Genomic DNA, 17,911 nt, shown 5'->3' with positions numbered 1-17,911 from the left:
CTCTGACACTGTCATCACCTGCTGTACAGCAACCTGTTTATACATAGGGCTTACAGCATCTTTCAGTAAAAACATATATAAAAACTCAAGCCTCAATAAGATATATGTGTGCACAACGAGATACTATGGAGTTTTCACTCAAAACTCAATGTTAGGTAGACCACAATTTATCTGACAGAGGGCATAGTCAGTGCCTAGTTAGCCCTGAAGATCATCTCTGCCTCCACTTTCCTGTCATCCCAGCCATCTCTTTTCCTGCAGTCCATTCTGTTTCTGCCCTTTCATACACAGATGGCAAATGAGCACACAGAAAGATGCTCAACATCCTTGCCATCAGGGAAATGCAAATTAGAAATAACAATCAGATACAAGTACAGGCCTATTAGAATGGCCAAAACCCAGAACACTAACAGCTGCAAATGCTGAGGTGGACATGGAGCAACAGGAAACTTCATCCATCGCTGTTGGGAATGCAAGACAGTGCGGCCACTTTGGAGGAGAGTTTGGAAGTGTCTTACAAAGCTAGACATTCTTGCCCTAAGATCCAGCAATTTCACTCCTTGGTATATACTTGAATGAATTGAAAACATATATCCACACAAAACCTACAGTTGAATGTTTATGTCAGCTTTATTCATTATTGGAAAAGATGGCAAATAAACAAGATGCCCTCCAAGAGGTAAATGGATAAACAAACTGTTGTCTATTCAAACAATGGAATATTATTCAACAATAGAAAAGAAATGAATTATCAAGCCAAGAAAAAAACATGGAGGAATCTTAAATGCACATTTCTTAGTAAAAGAAGCCAATTGGAAAAGGCTGCACACTGTATGATTCCAATTATGTGCCATTTTGGAGAAGGCAAAACCAAGGAGATGATAAAAACTTCAGTAGTTACCAGGACTTGGGCAGAGGGAGGGAGGAATGAATAGGAGGAGCACAGAGGAATTTTATAGCAGAGAAATTATGGTGTATGATACTGTAACAGTGGATAGATGCCCTTATACATTCTTCAAAGCCCATTAAAGATAAAACATACAGAGTGAACCCTAATATAAGCTGTTTATTTTATATTGTATCAGTGTTGGCTCATCAAATATAACCAATGTATCTCACAAATGCAAGATATTGATGACAAGGGAAAGTGTGTGTGAACTGGGGTATGAGGGAGGATATTGGGACTTGTGCTGTCTGCTGTATATATATATATATTTTTTTTGCTGGGGAAGATTGGCTCTGAGCTAACATGTATTGCTAATCTTCCTCTTTTTGCTTGAGGAAGACTGCTGCTGAGCTAACATCTGTGCCAATCTTCCTATATTTTGTATGTGGGACACCACCACAGCATGGCTTCATCAGTGGTACATAGGTCTGCACCCGGGATCGAGCCTGGGACACCTGGGCCACCAAACTGGAACATACAAACTTAACGACTATGCCACTGAGCCAGCCCCATGCTGAATTTTTCTGTAAACTTAAAATTATTCTAAAAAGTAAAGTCTATTAATAAGAAAATTAAATCCTAGAACAGGGAGTTATTTGTGTACTGATGGCTTTCTCCTTGCTAGAACCTAATTTTGGTTTGGGTGTTTCCCATCCCATGGACTCAGGCGACATGACCTTTTCTTCTCACCTGAGAACAGTGGGGAAGGAATTGAATGCAATCCTGTCACTGCTCAAAGTGTAGCTTAGTGATGGGCTGGATTGCAACCCTGACCCAGAAAGTTCCCTTGGGGCTTCTGGAAGGAAAGCCCTGTCTAGTGAAAAGGGGTATGACAGGGCATATTTTTTCTCACTGTCTTTGGACATTTGGGGCCAAGAATCGAATAGTCTTGTGTCAATGGACAGAACACTCTCACTATGAGAGAAAATGAAAATCTACCACTCCTGGAGTAGTCATGAGGTTGTTGATAGAGCCCTTTCATCCTTGAGCCACAGGGGCTCTTGACACTCTGTTGTGGGAGCTAATGAACTCTGTATTGTTTTCTTAAATTAAGGTAAAATTCACGTCACGTAAAATTCACTGTGAAAAGGTGAATCACCCACAATTCAGTGGGGTTTAGGACATTCCCAGTGCTGTGCAATCATCACTGCTGTCTGGACCACAAGATTTCATCATCCTAAAGGAAACCCCATATAAATTAAGCAGTCGCTCCCCATTTCCACCCTACGCCCATCCTCTGGCAACCAGGAAGGGACATTCTATCTATTGATCTGCCTTTTCTGGACTTTTCTTATCTATAGAAACATAAAGATTTCTCCTTTTGTGTCTACCTTCTTTCACTAGCATAGTGTTTTTAAAGATTATGCACACATCAGCAGTTCACTCGTTTCCATGGCTGATTCATATCCCATTGCATGGATGTCCCCATTTTTGTTTCTCCCTTCATCAGTTGATGGACCTTGCACCTTGGACTATTATGCACAGGGCTGATGTGAATATTCCTAGACAAATTGTTGGTTGTGTACCTGTGTTCGATTTTAGGGGGTAAATATCTAGGAGTGGAAGTGCCAGGTCATATGGTTATTCTATGTTTAACTATTTTAAACAAGCTTCAAATTCAGGTTGAAATTTGCTCCACAAAATTGAGTTTCAGCACCAAAAGTAACAGCCATATTTTCTGTACTATTGGTAGAAAAACCCAAAAACAATTGCTTTGGTAGGTTTTCCAGGTTTTGCTTGTAAAGCAAGATGAGACAGTAGATACAGTCATGGAGAAAGACAGAAGAGAATAGACAAATCAGGTGCTGGTATCCATGACCTCTGACTCTGTCTTACCCTGAAACAGAGCTGTTCAGCATCCCCGCAACAAGCTTATGAAGACATAGGCTCAGCACAGGAATGTGAATAGCAACAAGCAGACAAAAGTTTCTGCAGTAACCCCTCAGTGCTTCCTCAAGGGCCCCTTCTAATCATTAAGTTTTCCTCTGTATGAGCCATCCTTCTTTGTCCCTTTGTATGCCCTGCAACTTCTTGCAGAAGACTGAGTATTTGGAATAGGATGATGTGACAACTGAGGATGCCAGGTTCTCCCCATCCCCAGCGTTTCTTGTTTCTGCTTATTACAATAGTCCTTGTTCATTTCTTCAGTGAATTTTCTAATCCACTCCTGTGAGTTCTGTATTCTTTGTCATGTGTGGTCCCTGAAGTCTTTGTCCCATTAGCCCAAGGGTCAGCTAGGGTTTCTGAGTCTACCGGGTCTTCAGATGTCCTCCTTGGGAAAGAGGGTGAGTTAATTCTCTATGTGAGAGGGAAAGCAATAATATCCTTTGGTGAAAAGAAAGAGAGTGTGGTGGCCAGCATCCACTTCTGCTTTCACTCTCGCACACAGAAGACTATGTTTCCTAGACCTCTTGGTTTTGGAAAGGATATGTGGCACCTTCCAACCAATGGCATCACTTTTAAGCCAAAGAATAAAAGAGGAGGTGTAAGACCCTAGGTTCTCTTTCTGTCCTTTGGTGGCAACTGAAGAAGGCATCAGTTTCAGATGGTGTACCAACAAGATCGTGGGGCCTCCATCAGCCTTGCCCCACGTGACTTAGGAAGCAGGGGTCCCTTCACCTCAACTATCAATGTATGATGTAAATCTGAGGAGAAATACATCTTTAGTCATGAATTTCTCAATTGTTGCATTTATTACCAGAGCATTACCTAAGTTATCCTGGAGATTACAATGACCTACCCTCTCAGATCATCTAACAGATCATTCTTCCAGAACAGCATTTGCCGAATCTCATGCTGCTGTGTTCTGCATTAATGTCTCCCGATTGCTGCCTGTCACAGATGGGGCCCTGGAAAGAGACTGTGAGGGTGAGGATTCCATGTGGAAGGTTTAGGAAAGCGTTCTGGGGAGATATCCCTATGGGAAGTTAGCAAGGCGGGGATAGTTGAAGGAGAAGCTGAAGGCCAAGACAGTTGCCACTGAGTCTCTGCCAACTCTCAAGGATCTCTGGAGCTGGGACAGCCCTTTGGTGTTGTCCCAAATTGAGACCAGGCTTCTTATTCCCTTATCAGCCAGACATGGGCCTCTGGCTGTCCCTCGAGAGGGCTGTCTCCTAAGGTTAGGTGGTTCCCTATGCTGTGGGCATGTGAGGGAAAGAGCTGTGAGCAGTCCTCAGCCAATGTTCCCAGGAGCTGTGCGGTGGATGCATTGGCCTTGAGCATGACCCTGGGCTGAGTCTCAATGTTTCCATGGCACTTCTCCTTCACCATCATATTCCTTCCCAACCCAGTTAATAATCTCACAAACTGAGAAGTCCTTGGGATGACATACATAGAGCTTCTGCCTTTCCCTATGATTGGATGAGAGAACTGATTGGTGAAGACCAGAATCTCTCTCTCCAGAATCCAGACCCCTTACCCAGGGGCTTTGGTAGATCTCCAGAAGTGTTCCAACCTTAGCTGCAAATGCTGAAGTTGTTCCTAAAACAGTGGCCCCAGTTTTGCTCTAGTCTGGTGGTTGTAGTTAGAGAGAGTTCAATTCCCTCAGGAGAGTCAGAGTGGTCTCCAAGGTCTTGTGGTCACTGGGACAGGCAGTGTACACATCAAAACCTAAGGTCAGGTTGAGGAGTCAAGAAGGGTTCTCATTGGTCTCCTCAATGGTGAAGGAAAGGCCAGTACATCTTGGTACCTCTTCCAGAGCCACCAAAACCAAGGGGGCAGCAGTCGGGTGAATGGGCCAATCATGTCATTCAGGGAGAAATCCTAAGGTGAGCCAAGGGAAAGGCAGTGTTTGAGAGTCAGGTTTCCCATTCAGAGACCCTCCTGTCTTGGCAATTGGAGATGGTATGAATATGGTTCCCAGGGTTCTGGAATACTCTGGCATGAATCCCTCACTGTGATGAGACAGATCACCAAGAGAGGCTTGCGGGGCACTGTGAGTGGGGTGAGGTGGCATTTAGCTGGATGGTATGGCTGTCAATGGGACAGATTTTTTGTTAGCTCCTGTAAATGGAAGATGCATCAATGAATGGACCACGTGGCAAGATATTCTTGAGGGACGTGAGTGAGGAGTACAATCCCATGTCTTACACCACTTTGGAAAGACTGAGTTCACTCCTAATGTGATCTTGTTTTCACTTACACTGGAAGATGAGATGCAAGCACCCATCCCCACCTTACACCTGCAACAGTTTAAACAGAACCCTGCTTTCCAGTTCCTCAAATATTCTGACGATTTCTCTCTGACACTATATGCACCTGAGGGATTTCAAAAGATTCACATTGTTATTTTCTCTTCCCTTTAGTTAGCTCTTAGGAAGCCAGTGTTGGTAACTCATACTTTCCTTCAAAAATAAACCTGACATCCAGATTTTCTAACTGCTTTACTCACGGACTTCAGCAAACAATTTCCAATTTGGAAACCCAAAGATGGGATAAATTGTCCCTTCTCTGCCACAGCTGTACCCACGTGACTTACTGAATGTTGCTACCTGCCGGGTCGGCTCTCAGGAGCATCCCAGTCCTGGAGGAGACACTTGTGGGACACCCATGCCTTCATCCTGGCCCTTGACTAGCCCTGGGACCTGCCACGACTCTTTCTCCCTGGAGGGACAGCACAGCCTTCCCCACCGTCCTCTGGCAAGTCTCTTTCCTGGGTGGCTGTGCTGCATCAGCAAGGGCCTGGGCTGCCGGGAACCAGGATTTATCCTCAGCTTCTGGCTGTCCTGAGACGGCCTCCCTGGCAGAGTCTGGCCTGCCAAGTGTCTGAGTGACACTTGCAGTGATCAGGAAGGAGGGGATAACTCAGAAGTGACAAGCGATTCATCTGCTCCTTGCTTACATGGTGTTTCCTGGGGATGAAGCTCGAAAGGCCGGGAGGTCACCCTTTAGCTGTTGGTTCTCAGGCGGGTTCTCCGGTTGAGCCAGACCAGTGTCTGTTGGACACCCACATGGGGAGCATTTCCGGATTATACTTGGTGAGGCTGTGTCCATGCACACCCACAGAACATTAGTTTGGTGGCATTGCCCGCAGGACCCCCAACTCACACCTTTCTTAGGCCTCATCTTTCCAACTTCCCAACAGGAAAGGTTCACACCTCGATGACAGAACCACCGCCAAGACTGTGGAAAAGACTCCAGTCACCCCAGGGGCTACATGCTTCATGGGCTCGGGCCCAGCTACCACTTCGGAAAAGCCAGTCAAATTACACCAGAGTGTGTAAACTGGTGATTGTCCAAGACAGTGGACCTGAGAACCACACAGGCCCAGAGGTCACCCTGGGCAGCAAGGAACACTGTGGGGTCATTCCTGGTCAGGATGATGGTCTGTTATCCTGGAAAACCAGAGCTCACCTGGGATCCATCAGGTCCAGCCTGGAAGGAGTGGCCACGATGGACCTGACAGAAAGGCTAGGGGCATCTAGGGAATTTCTGCCCTTAGAGAGAATTGCATGCGGAAGTGCAGGGATGCTGAAAATCCTAGTTCACAGGGAGCACCAGGTTCGTGGAAGGAGACCCGGCTGTGGTGCTAAAAGCTGCCTCCCCAATCTTTCCCCTTGGAGAGAAAATAAGCAGGAAGTGGGAATCAGAGTCAAGGACCCGAATCCCAGGAGGACCAAGCCCAGGTCAAAGGTGAACAGGGAGACCCTAGAGGGGCCCAGAGAGGGAAAGTCCTGCCTACCCTTAGTCCCTTTGCACAGGACCTTCCTCTAGCCTCGCCCTCTCCACGTGCACATTTTGAGGTTTTACAGGATTTTCCCCACTTACAGTGGATGCAATTCCAGGGGCTGAATCAGAAAACAAGTTCCTCATTTGGGCAAGAGGAACTGGGAAAATGTTCCCTCATCCTCCAAGTGCAGAAAGGCAGCCACGGTCCTGGGCAGGAATTGTGCTAGGCACAGGCCAGGGCCAGCTTTTTGGCTATTGAGGAAGATTAGCCCTGAGCTAACATCTGCAGCCAATCCTCCTATTTTTGCTGAGGAAGACTGACCCTGAGCTAACATCCGTGCCCATCTTCCTCTACTTTATATGCGGGACACCTGCCACAGCGTGGCTGGACAAGGGATGCTTAGGTCCGCACTCAGGATCTGTACCAGCGTACCTCAGGCGGCCAAAGGGGACCATGGGAACTGAACCGCTGCACCACTGGGCTGGCCCCAAGCAAGTGCTACTTTTAAAGACACCCCCGTTTCCGTGGCTGTTGTTCTGCCAGAGAAAGTCCCTCCAACGTCTCAGCCCCGGGAGATCGGAGGGGCTGCTTCTGCTCCAGGACCAGGTGAACCACACTGCAATGATCCTGTCCTCTGAGTGAGGGGGACACAGGACTGTCCTTCAGCAGCCAGGGACGGCACTGGCACTTCTCCCTTCACCACATGCCCTGAGCTGAAGACTCTGCGAGGTTTCTGAATTCAAGGAGGAATGTGAGATTCTGGATCTCATTTTCATGAGCACAGAGAGCGAAAGAACCACATGTCCACTCCCAGGCTGAGAAAAAAACAGAAATTTAATAGAATACCCAAACTTAGCATTTATCATTGACAACAAAAACATGGCCCCTCCAAAGAGGGAAATAGGCACTGGGGAAAATGTGTGAGGGAGATGGGGGGATCGCCCACTCCCTTGTTGCCTTCAGGGACCCCAGGAAATGGATCACAAAGTTTTCATTCACATCAGCCTCTGAGAGGTGGCCCCATGCACCTGAGTGTCCCCGCTGTGTCCCTGCTGCAGTTCAGCTGGTCTCAGGAGCGTCATCTGCAACCACCGCTGGGCTCTTATTTGGGGGCCTGGTGTCTGGATAGAGAGAGGAATTTCCTAGGGGGCCTCCACCAGAAACACAGCATACTCTCCCCCCTCCCCGCACCCACTGTACCCTGTGCCCCAGCCCCGGTTCTGAGTGCTCAGTCAGCCAACAGCACCCCATGTCCCTGACACAGGGGCTGATATTTAGTGTCACCCACTTCACAGAGGAACAAACCAGTCCCAGAAATGCGAGGGGAATCGCCCATGACAGGACTGCTCAGCGATGGAGCTGGGGCCCCAGCACCACAGCTGTCTGACTCCCCTGGCCCAGACTTGGCCTGAATCTGTACTGAGCCCCTGGATTCAGCCACTGCCAGTCCAGACACTCACTCAGCCCTGGGCGGGAAGATGAGTGGCTCTTCTTGTCTGTGAAGAAGAGTCGAATCTTTCTGGTCCACTGGTATCGTGGCTCCAGCTGACAGGACAGGCTGTAGCTACAGGACAGAGTCGAGTTGTTGGCTCCCAGGAGCCATGCCTGAGCTGTGCCTCCCAGAGCCTCCCAGCAGCTGGAGTCCCAGGGCCCCAGGGGTCGCCATGCAGCCAGATCTGAGGCTGACCATGGAGCCACGGCCATGGACACTGGAGCTGGTCTGCAGAGAGAGCCTGCCCTGCCCTCACCCAACTCCTGCCCTGCCTCACCTCGCCTCCTCGCTCAGGGGCTCCACGGCCTGGAACCAGGCCCCAAAATGCTCATCGGGCTGCACGGTGTACAGATTTGCAGCCTTCTGGACCATCTCGATGTCCTTGATGAATTTGAATTCCTGGAACAGAGGAAGGACAGGATGGAGACATGGCCTGGGTGGGGTACCCTGCAGGGCTCTTGGAGGGGGTGAGGAGGGGGACAAGGAGCCAGTGTGGGGCCTTTGCCAACTTGGGAACTCTCCTTCCCTGCAATTCCAGTCAGGACGTGCCTGTTCTCACAGTTGGCCAGAAATAGATCCTCTACCAGGAAGGGGTCATTGATGCCAGCCCTTCCCCCACCTGCCAACACCATAGGATCCCCAGCTCTGTATATCAAACTCTGCAAATAAATGTCCGACCCCAGGGATTGAGCTAGAGGGCTTGTTATGAAAGGGGGGCTCTCTCATTCCCACACACCCACACTCACCACAGTGAGGCCGCAGCTCCTTACCTCATTCTGACAGCTGAGCACATTGCCCTGGAAGGCAGACAGCCGAAGTCCATCAGAAACAGCCCCCTTAGCCCAGAACTAGCCCCCATCCCACCTCTTCCAGTGTTGCACTGCTGCCAGTGGGCAGGCCCTTCCAGAGACCAGACTTGGACCTGGGCCAGGCTCTGGGCTCCAGACCTGGGGGCAGAGGAGCTGAGACCTTGTAATCTAACCCTCTCTGATGACACATGGGGAGACTGAGGCCTCAGGCAGGAAGGGACAGCTCAGCCACTGATGTGCTTCCTGACTGGGAGGGGCCCGACTTCTCTTCCCTCATGGGCAGGGCCAGAGGGAGAGGCTGAGTCCAGCTCAGACACCACCTCCTGGGGCCACACAGTCAGGCAGCTCTGAGCCTCAGCAGCCCTGGGAGCCTGGATGGCAGCCTAGGCAGAGCCTCCCATCACTCGTTGCTGAGATGGGCCTGATGCCCTGGCTTCCACAGGAGGCTGGGAGGCTCTGCAGAGGACCTTTCCAAGTGTGAGAGCTCAGGGCTCAGGCAGGACTCTCTCCTCCCAAACCCTCAGGAGCCTGATCCCAGGGCCCCACCTCCAGGCTCACTCACCTCCACATAATAATCCGTCTCATCATGCAGCAGCTCCAGGTAACTGAAGATCATCTCGAGGGAGGGGATGACACCCTGCTCCATGAAGGTGGGGACGGTGATGAGTTCCAGCACTCAGGTGACCCCATGAACCCTCCCCTGAAACCCCTTACCCCAGCCACCTGCCCACCCCAGGCTCACACGTACAGTAGCCTAGGACCCTCAGGAGCCCCCACCACACACAATGCCCTCCTCCCCTCCCCTCCAGGAACACCAAACTCCCCCAGTCACGTCCCAGGGCTGGCTGTGGGCCAATCCCAGGGAGTGTGGCCCCTGCCCCTCCCCACCCCAAAACCATCCTGCTCTCAGCCCTTCCAGGCCTCCTCCTGTTCACTGCCACTGCAGGCACTTCAGGCTCGGCAGCCACAGCAGATGCGCTGGAGGAGGAAGGCCCCTCTCCTGGGGCAGGCCTCTAGCTGGGAGGGGGAGCACCCTCTCTTCTGACTCCTGGGCACCTCCCCCCCAGGCACCCTCACCTGCTGCCGCCGCCTCTCCCGGGCTCCATGGCGGCCCCTCTGTGCAGTGGCCAACACGGAGGTCGCCTCCTGTCAGTGCCGAGGACAGGGTCAGAGAGGCTCTGCTCCCTTCCACATGTCCCTCAAGGCCCCTGACCTCAGACCCTGGCCATCTGGCTCCAGTCCCCTGCTGTCTATGCTGTTCCCACCTCCAGGGTGCTCTGATTCTAGACCAGTCCTGGCTCCAGGACTCACTCTTGTGTGACCTTGGGCCTGCCCAGGCCTCCCTGAGACTCTTTCCACATCAGGAAAGAGTGGGGAGAACTCCACCTGCCTCCAGGGCTCTCCTGAGGACTCCCTGTCATCTGACTGTCATCACTGCTCTCCCCTCAGCTCTCGAGGAGGAGCCAGCACAAATCTCCTCCCATTCCTGTCCTCCCTTGGACGGTATCACCCCACCGTGAGGCCTGCACCACGTCATCTCCCTCCATTTCCCAGAGGAGGAGACCGAGGCCCACAGAGGGGCAGAGACTTGCTCAAGGACCCACTGAGGAGAGGCCACTCTCTGTCCCAGCCAGAGTTCCTGTACCTGCTGCCTTCACCCCTCGCCCTGCCCCACCACTGACCACGGTCCTGACCTCTGCACTCCCAGAGTGTGTCCCAACAATAGCCAAACTGAGACATGGAGGGAGAGGGCAGAGGGTGTTGGTGGTGGCCGTGCGGCATCTCCTTCCTGCCCCACTGACAGGGGTCTCTGAACCCCAGGATGGCCTTACCATAGCCTCACTTCCTAGGATGCCCTCAGGATGTTCCCGGCCCCCTCGCACACCCCTCCTCCCAGATGTCCAGCCCCAGGTTACCTTCAGGAACAGTCTCTTGCTCACATGCTGCTGTCCCCTGCACCACTTCTTAAAGGTGTAGGATCTCTCCCTGGGGGAGTGGGGAAAGAAAGAAAGAAAGATTATGGGGTGGTTGAAGGGCAAATCCCGTTTGTTTGAGATCCCAGAAGACCCAAACAGCCTGGGGCCTGGATGAGGGATTTCACTGGGTTGCTCTGAGCCCCGAGGTCCCCATGGGACTGGGGAGGGGCCTCTCCTGTTGTCACCTGGGGCCTCCATTCCCATATCTACCACACAGATCTGTTTTGAACACTCTTGGTTTCAGTTGGATGGAGATTTCTGTTGCTGCAAAGGAAACACTTGAGAATCTCCAACTGGGCTCAAGTCAGGATCTGATATTGAAGGAAATGAGTTCCTGGGCAGAACCGCTGGCCTAAGGGCCCTGAGAGGCTCAGGGACCCAGCAACGAGATCAGTCCGTGTCCCAGGCATTCACTTCTCCCAGGTGGTCTCAGCTGACTGCGGGGGCCATGGCCACCCAATGCTGGGTGCAGGGTCCACCTCCCCCTCATGGTGCTTGGATGGAGAGCAGCCTACCCACCTGGACACTTGTCCCCAGGTGTCTTTGAGACGCTTAATGGCAGGGCTCTGCAGAGCAGAAAGGATTGTGTGGAAGGATGCGAAATTTCTGAGGCCTAGGCACCCCTAGGGAAGGGAAGAGATTGAGCTGTGAGTGGGGGCTGGAGCTCTCCAGCTCTGGATTCTGTCCCCTCATGGACTTCTCCTGTCCTGGATGAGACAGATGCCCAGGAAACCCAGGGAGGGCACACCTGGGACCTGAGGAGTAACACTGCCAGGCACAAGGATTTTTAGCTGAACACAAGGAAGGAGCACAGGAAGGAAGTGAGCTTGCCACCACCAGGACCTCAAGTCAAGGTCAGTGTGGCCCTGGCAGGAGTGTCTAGGGCCAGTGCAGGGACTCAGACCACAGACTTCAATATCGACAGCTGAGAAACAAGAGGCAATTCCCATGACTCCAGACAGGGCCTCAATGGGCCTCCCATGACTTACCTCGGCCACATGAATCCACAGCTCCACCATCCTGGCCCTGTCCTGCGCTGTCATGCCCAGGGCCCCGAGGCATGTAGCGATGACACTGTTGGCCAAGGTGTTTGTGTGTGCCACAGTGTCATGGATGGTGGGTGCCAGGTACTTGTGGTCCCTGTGGTCTCGCTGGGACCAGATGGAGCCCAGGGAGTGGGCAGGCACCAATTTCTTGAACAGCTCCTGAGGAAGATTCAGAGTGTTGCCAGCACTGCCTCACCCCAGCTCGGCATCCATGGTCCTCCACAGTCCCAGGCGGGTTGTGGACAGAGCGGGAGCTCAGGAAGCAGAGGATGTGATCTCTGAGGTGTGTGGGATTCCCTGGGTTTTGTCTGTGTCCACTGAAGGTCTCAGCACAAGATGACCCGGGACACAGTGCTGTGCAGAAGGGAGGGCATTTGCTCCCAGCCCCATCTCACTTCCTCCAAGCTCCAGAACACAGCCCTCACAGGCCACCCCAAGGGACATCTTCCACCCATCGCAGTCCCCCTCGGGTCCCACTCCCCATTCCCATGCACATTCCCCCGAGGCAGGGAGAAGCACCGGCTTTATGTGATTGTCTCCGCTGGAGTCAGTACACATCACATGCCTGATATGTGCTGAGGATTTGAAGGCCCCCTGGGCACACGCGTGATTGGCCCAAGGACCTGGCAGCACTTCAGTGAGCTCCCTCCCGCACCAAAGGGCCAGACCCTGCCCAACTTCCTCTCTGTTCCACCTCATTCATCGGCACAGCCACCCCGTGCAGCAGGTGCTCTTAGTGTCTGGCTCTGCTGTGCACGTGGGGACAGCGAGCGCTTGGGGTTAAGAAAGTGCCTAAGTCGCAGTGTTGGTAACGGGGGAGCAGGAATGTGGACCCAGATCATCAGATTTTGGATCAGGGAATGGCAGGTGTGGGGCAGCTCATGGCACAGGAAGGCAGGGCCCCCCTGCCCTGCAAGCCCCGCTGCTCACTGCCTCCATCCTCGTCAGCTGCTCTGCCACCAGCCGGGGAGGGAAGTCCAAGATGTTCAGCTTCTCCTCCCTCAGCTGGTTTTCGGTGGTCACAGCCCAGGGTCCAGTGGGCTCTAGTTCAGGAGCTGGCACTGGGGCTGAAGCTAATGGTGCCCCTTCCTCCAGCCCTGTAGGGTCTGATGCAGGTGACGCTGGCTCCAGCTCTGCCACGGGTGGTGGGGCTGGAGCTGGAGATGGCTCTAGCCCAGGGGCTGGTTCTGGCTCTGGCTCTGGCTCTGGATGTGGCAGGAGCTTTGGAGCTGGCTCTGCAGCAGGATAAAGAGAAAGTTTCACCCATACACCTGACAGTTTCTGTGCCTTTCCAAAGACAGGAAGGACTCCACTGCCTTTAAGGGAACTCTAGCCCATGAACCTCAACACAGACAGTCTTCCCAGACTCCAGTCCCCTCACCTTTCTGTTTGGCCTCAATGGCCTTCAGGTGCTCCAGGCGTCCTGGCAGAAGGTAGGCATGGCCCGCCACATGTGAGCCACCAAAGCTGATGTGCAGAGTGGCCAGCTGCAGGGTCCAGCATGGAAACTGTAGGGGCTCCCTGCAATCCTGCCCTTGGCCCAGCCAGGTTCCCAGCAGGAAATAGATAGCACTGAAGGGAGGCAGATGGGCCAGAGAGTCAGTGGCCCAGCCTTTCCTTAAACACCACCCTCCCAAGGCACTCTTGTTAGCATCTGGGCCCCTGTGCCATCCCCTCCCCCTCCAGAGGAGGGGCCCAACCCAGCCCTGAGCCCCGGCTGGCTGTCCTGGCTGTGGCAGGTCTGCTCATCCAGCAGGTTGAACACAGAGTCTGTGAGAGTATCTTTTTCCCACCCACACTCTCCTCCCCAAGGGTCTGGACACAGCCCACCCCAGCCCTCCATGCAAATGGGCCACTGGAATGAAGACTCGAGCAGATCTGTGAGCAGCTTGCTCACACACCTCCTACTATGGACATGGCGGTGATGCTCACAAGGGGTGGATGTGGAGAAAGGGAGGCAGAAGGAGCTGGGACTCTGCTGGGATTGGGTCTCTAGGAGGCAACTAAGCCCAGCCTCCCTTCCAGTTCTCAGGGGGCCTGGGACCCATGCATAGCTCTCTTTGAGTCCAGTCCTGCCGGACTGGAAGCCATCAGAACTCAGCCCTCCCATGGGAATCACAAGATGGGTGAGATGCAGGGTTCTCCCAGGCCTGACCCGGCCACAGCCTCCATCCTCTCCCCGCACCCTGTTTGCTAGAGACAGGAGGCCCTCCTTCTCGACCCAAAGACCACTCACTTTGGGAGGTGGTCCTGTCCTCCAGCATCCCGCACTCAATGGGCCAAGCTGCCTCCATGTGTCCCAAAGGGGATGAGGGCATCAGCCGGGATGGAGGGTAGATGGGACCTAGGAATAATGTCAAGTGTGACTGACTCTCAGATTAGAGAGGAGGCCCAGGGAGGCTGTCTGCTTCATTTATTGAGAGACACTTAGTGTGTCCAGATGCCCTGCACACAGTACGTCCTTCATAGACATTGTTAAATGAACTCCAACCAGAACCACCGCAGGTGTCTGAGTGGGCCTGTGGCCCCTCTGCGGGCCTAGAGATCCCTAAGTGGCTACACCAAGGACAAGCACCAGGGCCAGCTGGATGGCATCTCAAACTCCTTGACAGGGTGCTCTCCAGGTGCTTTTCCAAACTCAAAAAGCCACAAGCCAGTGAAGGGAGAGGAAGACTACTTTTCATGGGAGGCAGAGAAATAATCACCACCAGCAACCACAGCATGGCCCACCACCCTCTCTGCAGAGCTGGGCACCAGGGCAGCACCTGAAGGGCTGATCCCGTTCATTCCTGGGAGAAGCCTAGCAAGTTCATCCTCTCCCACCCCACGTTTCAGAGGAGCCAACTCAGGCTCAGAGAGATGTGGTGACATTCCCAAGACAAGACACAAGCTGGCAGTGGGCAGAGTCACCACTGTGCTGAGGAGGAGGTGGGCAGTCACCTGGGAAACAGCTGGTCCAGCACCTGGTGGGCTGTGCTGGAGCCTGAGTAGCTGCAGAGGGAGGTGATGACACTGCAGAGGACTCTGCTGGGGAAGCCTGGCAGCACAGACTCTGAGAGCCTCTGCATCATGCCTGCCTGGAGGGCACGCATGCTGCAGGCCTCAGTGACAGACAGAGTGGACTCATCTTCACTCTGGGTGGGATGAGGAGGACACAGGGTCAGGGCCACAACTGCAACCACCAGGATTATCAAGGTCTGCAGCTGACGCAGGAACTCCTAGCCCCTCCCAGACGTGTGCGACAGGAGACACAGGGTCTCCCACACTCAGCAAGGCTCTGGGCTTTCAAAGTACAATCTGACTTTGGGCCTGCAAAGGATTCCACATTGAGCTCCCTCGAGGACATTTGCTCCGCCGAGGGACAACAGAGCTCCCTCTGTGCAGAGCACCAGCCCAGTGAATCCTCAACAGACACGCCCTCTCTAGAGAGGAGAACAGAGACTTAGGCATGCCAAGTGGCTTCTCTAGGTCCTGTGGGTCAGAACTGAGAACCGCCCAAACTGGGGGCTGAGGGACATCCCCTCTAACTGCCTGAGGCTTCATCAGACCCTGACCCGGAGGGAAATGTTATGTGGCCACCTCACCCCTCCCAGGTCTGGAAACAGTGTACAGGGCAGTGACACGTTCTGAGAATCCCTTTGACTTCCAAAACACGCTGATGGTTATTTCTCGTACATTAAAGGGAGTTTGGAGACCCTCATTATCGAGGTTCCATTTTCCAAAAAAGGCAAAATTCAAAGATACTCAGGGCCTATTGGGAAGTGACAACGACATCAACGTTTTCTCTAATCTTCCTATGGAAATGCAAAGAGTGCCCTCCTACCCTCCTATGCAGCTGGTGGGGAGGAGCGGAAGTCCAGATTCCTTTGGGACTGTGGGACACTCAGGGGGGACAGCCCTGTTAGGGTCCCAGGAGATGGGCAGTTTGAGTTTTTATTCTGGGCCTGCACTGGTCATCTCAAGGTTCTGGGTGGGAAGACCCCTCCGTGCCCACTCTCACCTCAGAGCAGCCCAGGTGATTGATGGTGGTGCGGTGCAGCTGGCCCCTGTCCAGGGAGATGGAGTACCCGAAGCCATCCGTCAGCTCTTCGACCACCTCCTGCATGCAGCTCTGCAAAGACAGTGCCCGAGAGCTGGGCCAGGAGGTCTGAGGGGCCTGCCTCGACTTGGCCACAGGAGGAGACCCCAGCACAGATCAGGTACCGAGCAGCATTTGCATAGACCTCCAGCCAGGGAGGGAATCAGATGACAACCGGATGGCTCGGGACTAACCTATGGGTAGAGGAGCTTGGTTCCCAGCACCCACTCTCCCATCCTGCTAGCCACCACCTAGGCTGGGAACATGACACACTGCCAGGCTTCCAACACCGAGCGAACAGCTCCTACCCAGGGTGGGTCCCCGCTCTGCCCCGCCGTCCCTCACTCACTCCCCTCTGACAGACAAGTAGGCTCAGAGGGGTGTGGGGGTGGCATCCAGTTGTGGCCTAACCCGGTTGGCTTTCCCTGTGTTACCTGAGTGCTCCTCCTGCCAATTGGACAGAGGTGGTGCAGGTGAGGGCCAAGCCAGTGTCTATAGTGACTGAAAAGGCTCTTTTTCTTGGCTTTCCTGAAGCCAGAGCCTCCACAACTCGCGAGACAGCAAGAGAACATCCTCTTGTCTTCAGTGTCACCACTCAAGTGGGCTCGATAGGATGCTATGTCTAGAATGTGGGCTCCTGGAGACCAGTGTGCTAAGTTCTGTTGGGGTCTGTCTCCAAGGAAGTGAGGTCACTTCCTCAAGGTTCCCTTACCTGGGCCCCTTCCTTCAATCACACCCACCCAAAACCTCTCTGGGATCTTGGCTGCTCACCCTCCTTGCCCATGTCACCTCCAGAACTGTACACAAATAGCCAGCACAGATCCCAACACAGGACCTTGAGATGGAACCAGGGCTCCAGCTTGAGGACATGCAGCTGAGTTCCGACCTCTTTTTTCCTACAAGCTCTGTGTCCTGGAAATGCCATTGGGCCTCCCAGGGCCTCCTCAATCACCCAACCTGCACAATGGGGACGAGGCCAGAAATAGCTCCCTCGGGACATCCTCAGGTGTAGAACAGACAATAGCGGCAACACCTGTGGTCTGGTTTGCATGTGTCTGATGCACACACTTAGAGATGAAAGAATGACAAGAAGGGGTGGGATGTAGTGTGGAGTACCCCTCAAAACAGGACTGGGTTCCAGCTCTGTGACCTTGAGAAAGTCACTGCCCCTCTGGGCCTCGTTTCCAGGTCTGCAACTCTAAGACGTGGAAATTAGGGGAAATTCAGATATTTCCATTCACTGGCATGAAACCTTGCACGGTCTCCTGTTTGACTTAGAATCAGACCCAAGTGCCTCGTGTCGGCCTATGTGGTGGGCAGCCTCCACCATGGCTCCCAGTGCTCACTGTCTTCTGCTGTGCACGTCCTTGTGGAACCACAAGTGGTCAGGAACTGCCTTCTGAATAGAATGCAGCCAAGGTGATGGGATGGCCTGCAACCCAGGGTTAAGAACAAAAAGCCTGGCCCTTCTTTCTTACTCATTGGCTTTAGTCCCCTTCATCTTTCCCTCCTTCTGTTTCCATCTCTCTCTCTCTCTCTGCATCTTATATCTCTGGAACTGGGGGAGCAAGTGTGCATGTTTTCAGTTGTCCTATGAAGATGCTCCATAGGAGAGAATGGAGGGAATGATCGGCCAACAGCCAGGCAGGAACTCAGACTTTCAGTCCAAACAAACCCCGTCAATATGCATGTGAGTGAACTTGGGAGCAAACCCTCCACGAGTCGAGCCGCAATAGAGCCGCAGCCCCTGCTTCACAGAGACCTTGAGGCGGAGGCACCCAGCTAAGCTGTGCCCCATTCCTGGCACACAGAATTTGTGAGATGTTAAGGATTTGTATTTTCTAGGTGCAATGTCTTAGAGCAGTGTCATCAGAGAGCGACGGGAAAGCACAGTCT

At 53.1% G+C, this 17,911-nt stretch overlaps 1 protein-coding gene across 1 annotated transcript; it reads right to left on the bottom strand.

Annotated features, from left to right (window-relative positions):
• Positions 1-7,430: 7,430 nt before the first annotated feature.
• Positions 7,431-16,616, bottom strand: LOC138923247 (ral guanine nucleotide dissociation stimulator-like). Its single transcript, XM_070261177.1, has 14 exons — positions 16,450-16,616; positions 15,938-16,048; positions 14,878-15,071; positions 14,174-14,281; positions 13,319-13,509; positions 11,881-13,172; positions 11,411-11,514; positions 10,832-10,901; positions 9,993-10,061; positions 9,478-9,552; positions 8,877-8,903; positions 8,384-8,505; positions 8,075-8,178; positions 7,431-7,735 (listed from the first exon to the last, which is right to left on the bottom strand). The coding sequence occupies exons 6-14, from the start codon at positions 11,932-11,934 to the stop codon at positions 7,674-7,676; spliced, it is 687 nt and encodes a 228-aa protein (XP_070117278.1). The 5' UTR covers positions 11,935-13,172; positions 13,319-13,509; positions 14,174-14,281; positions 14,878-15,071; positions 15,938-16,048; positions 16,450-16,616; the 3' UTR covers positions 7,431-7,673.
• Between the last annotated feature and the right edge of the window lie 1,295 nt (positions 16,617-17,911).

The sequence above is a fragment of the Equus caballus genome, chromosome 2, assembly GCF_041296265.1.
Source record: "Equus caballus isolate H_3958 breed thoroughbred chromosome 2, TB-T2T, whole genome shotgun sequence".
Lineage (NCBI taxonomy): Eukaryota > Metazoa > Chordata > Mammalia > Perissodactyla > Equidae > Equus > Equus caballus.
The sequence above is the reverse complement of the archived record's forward strand: the minus strand, read 5'-3'. Positions and strand labels throughout refer to the sequence as shown.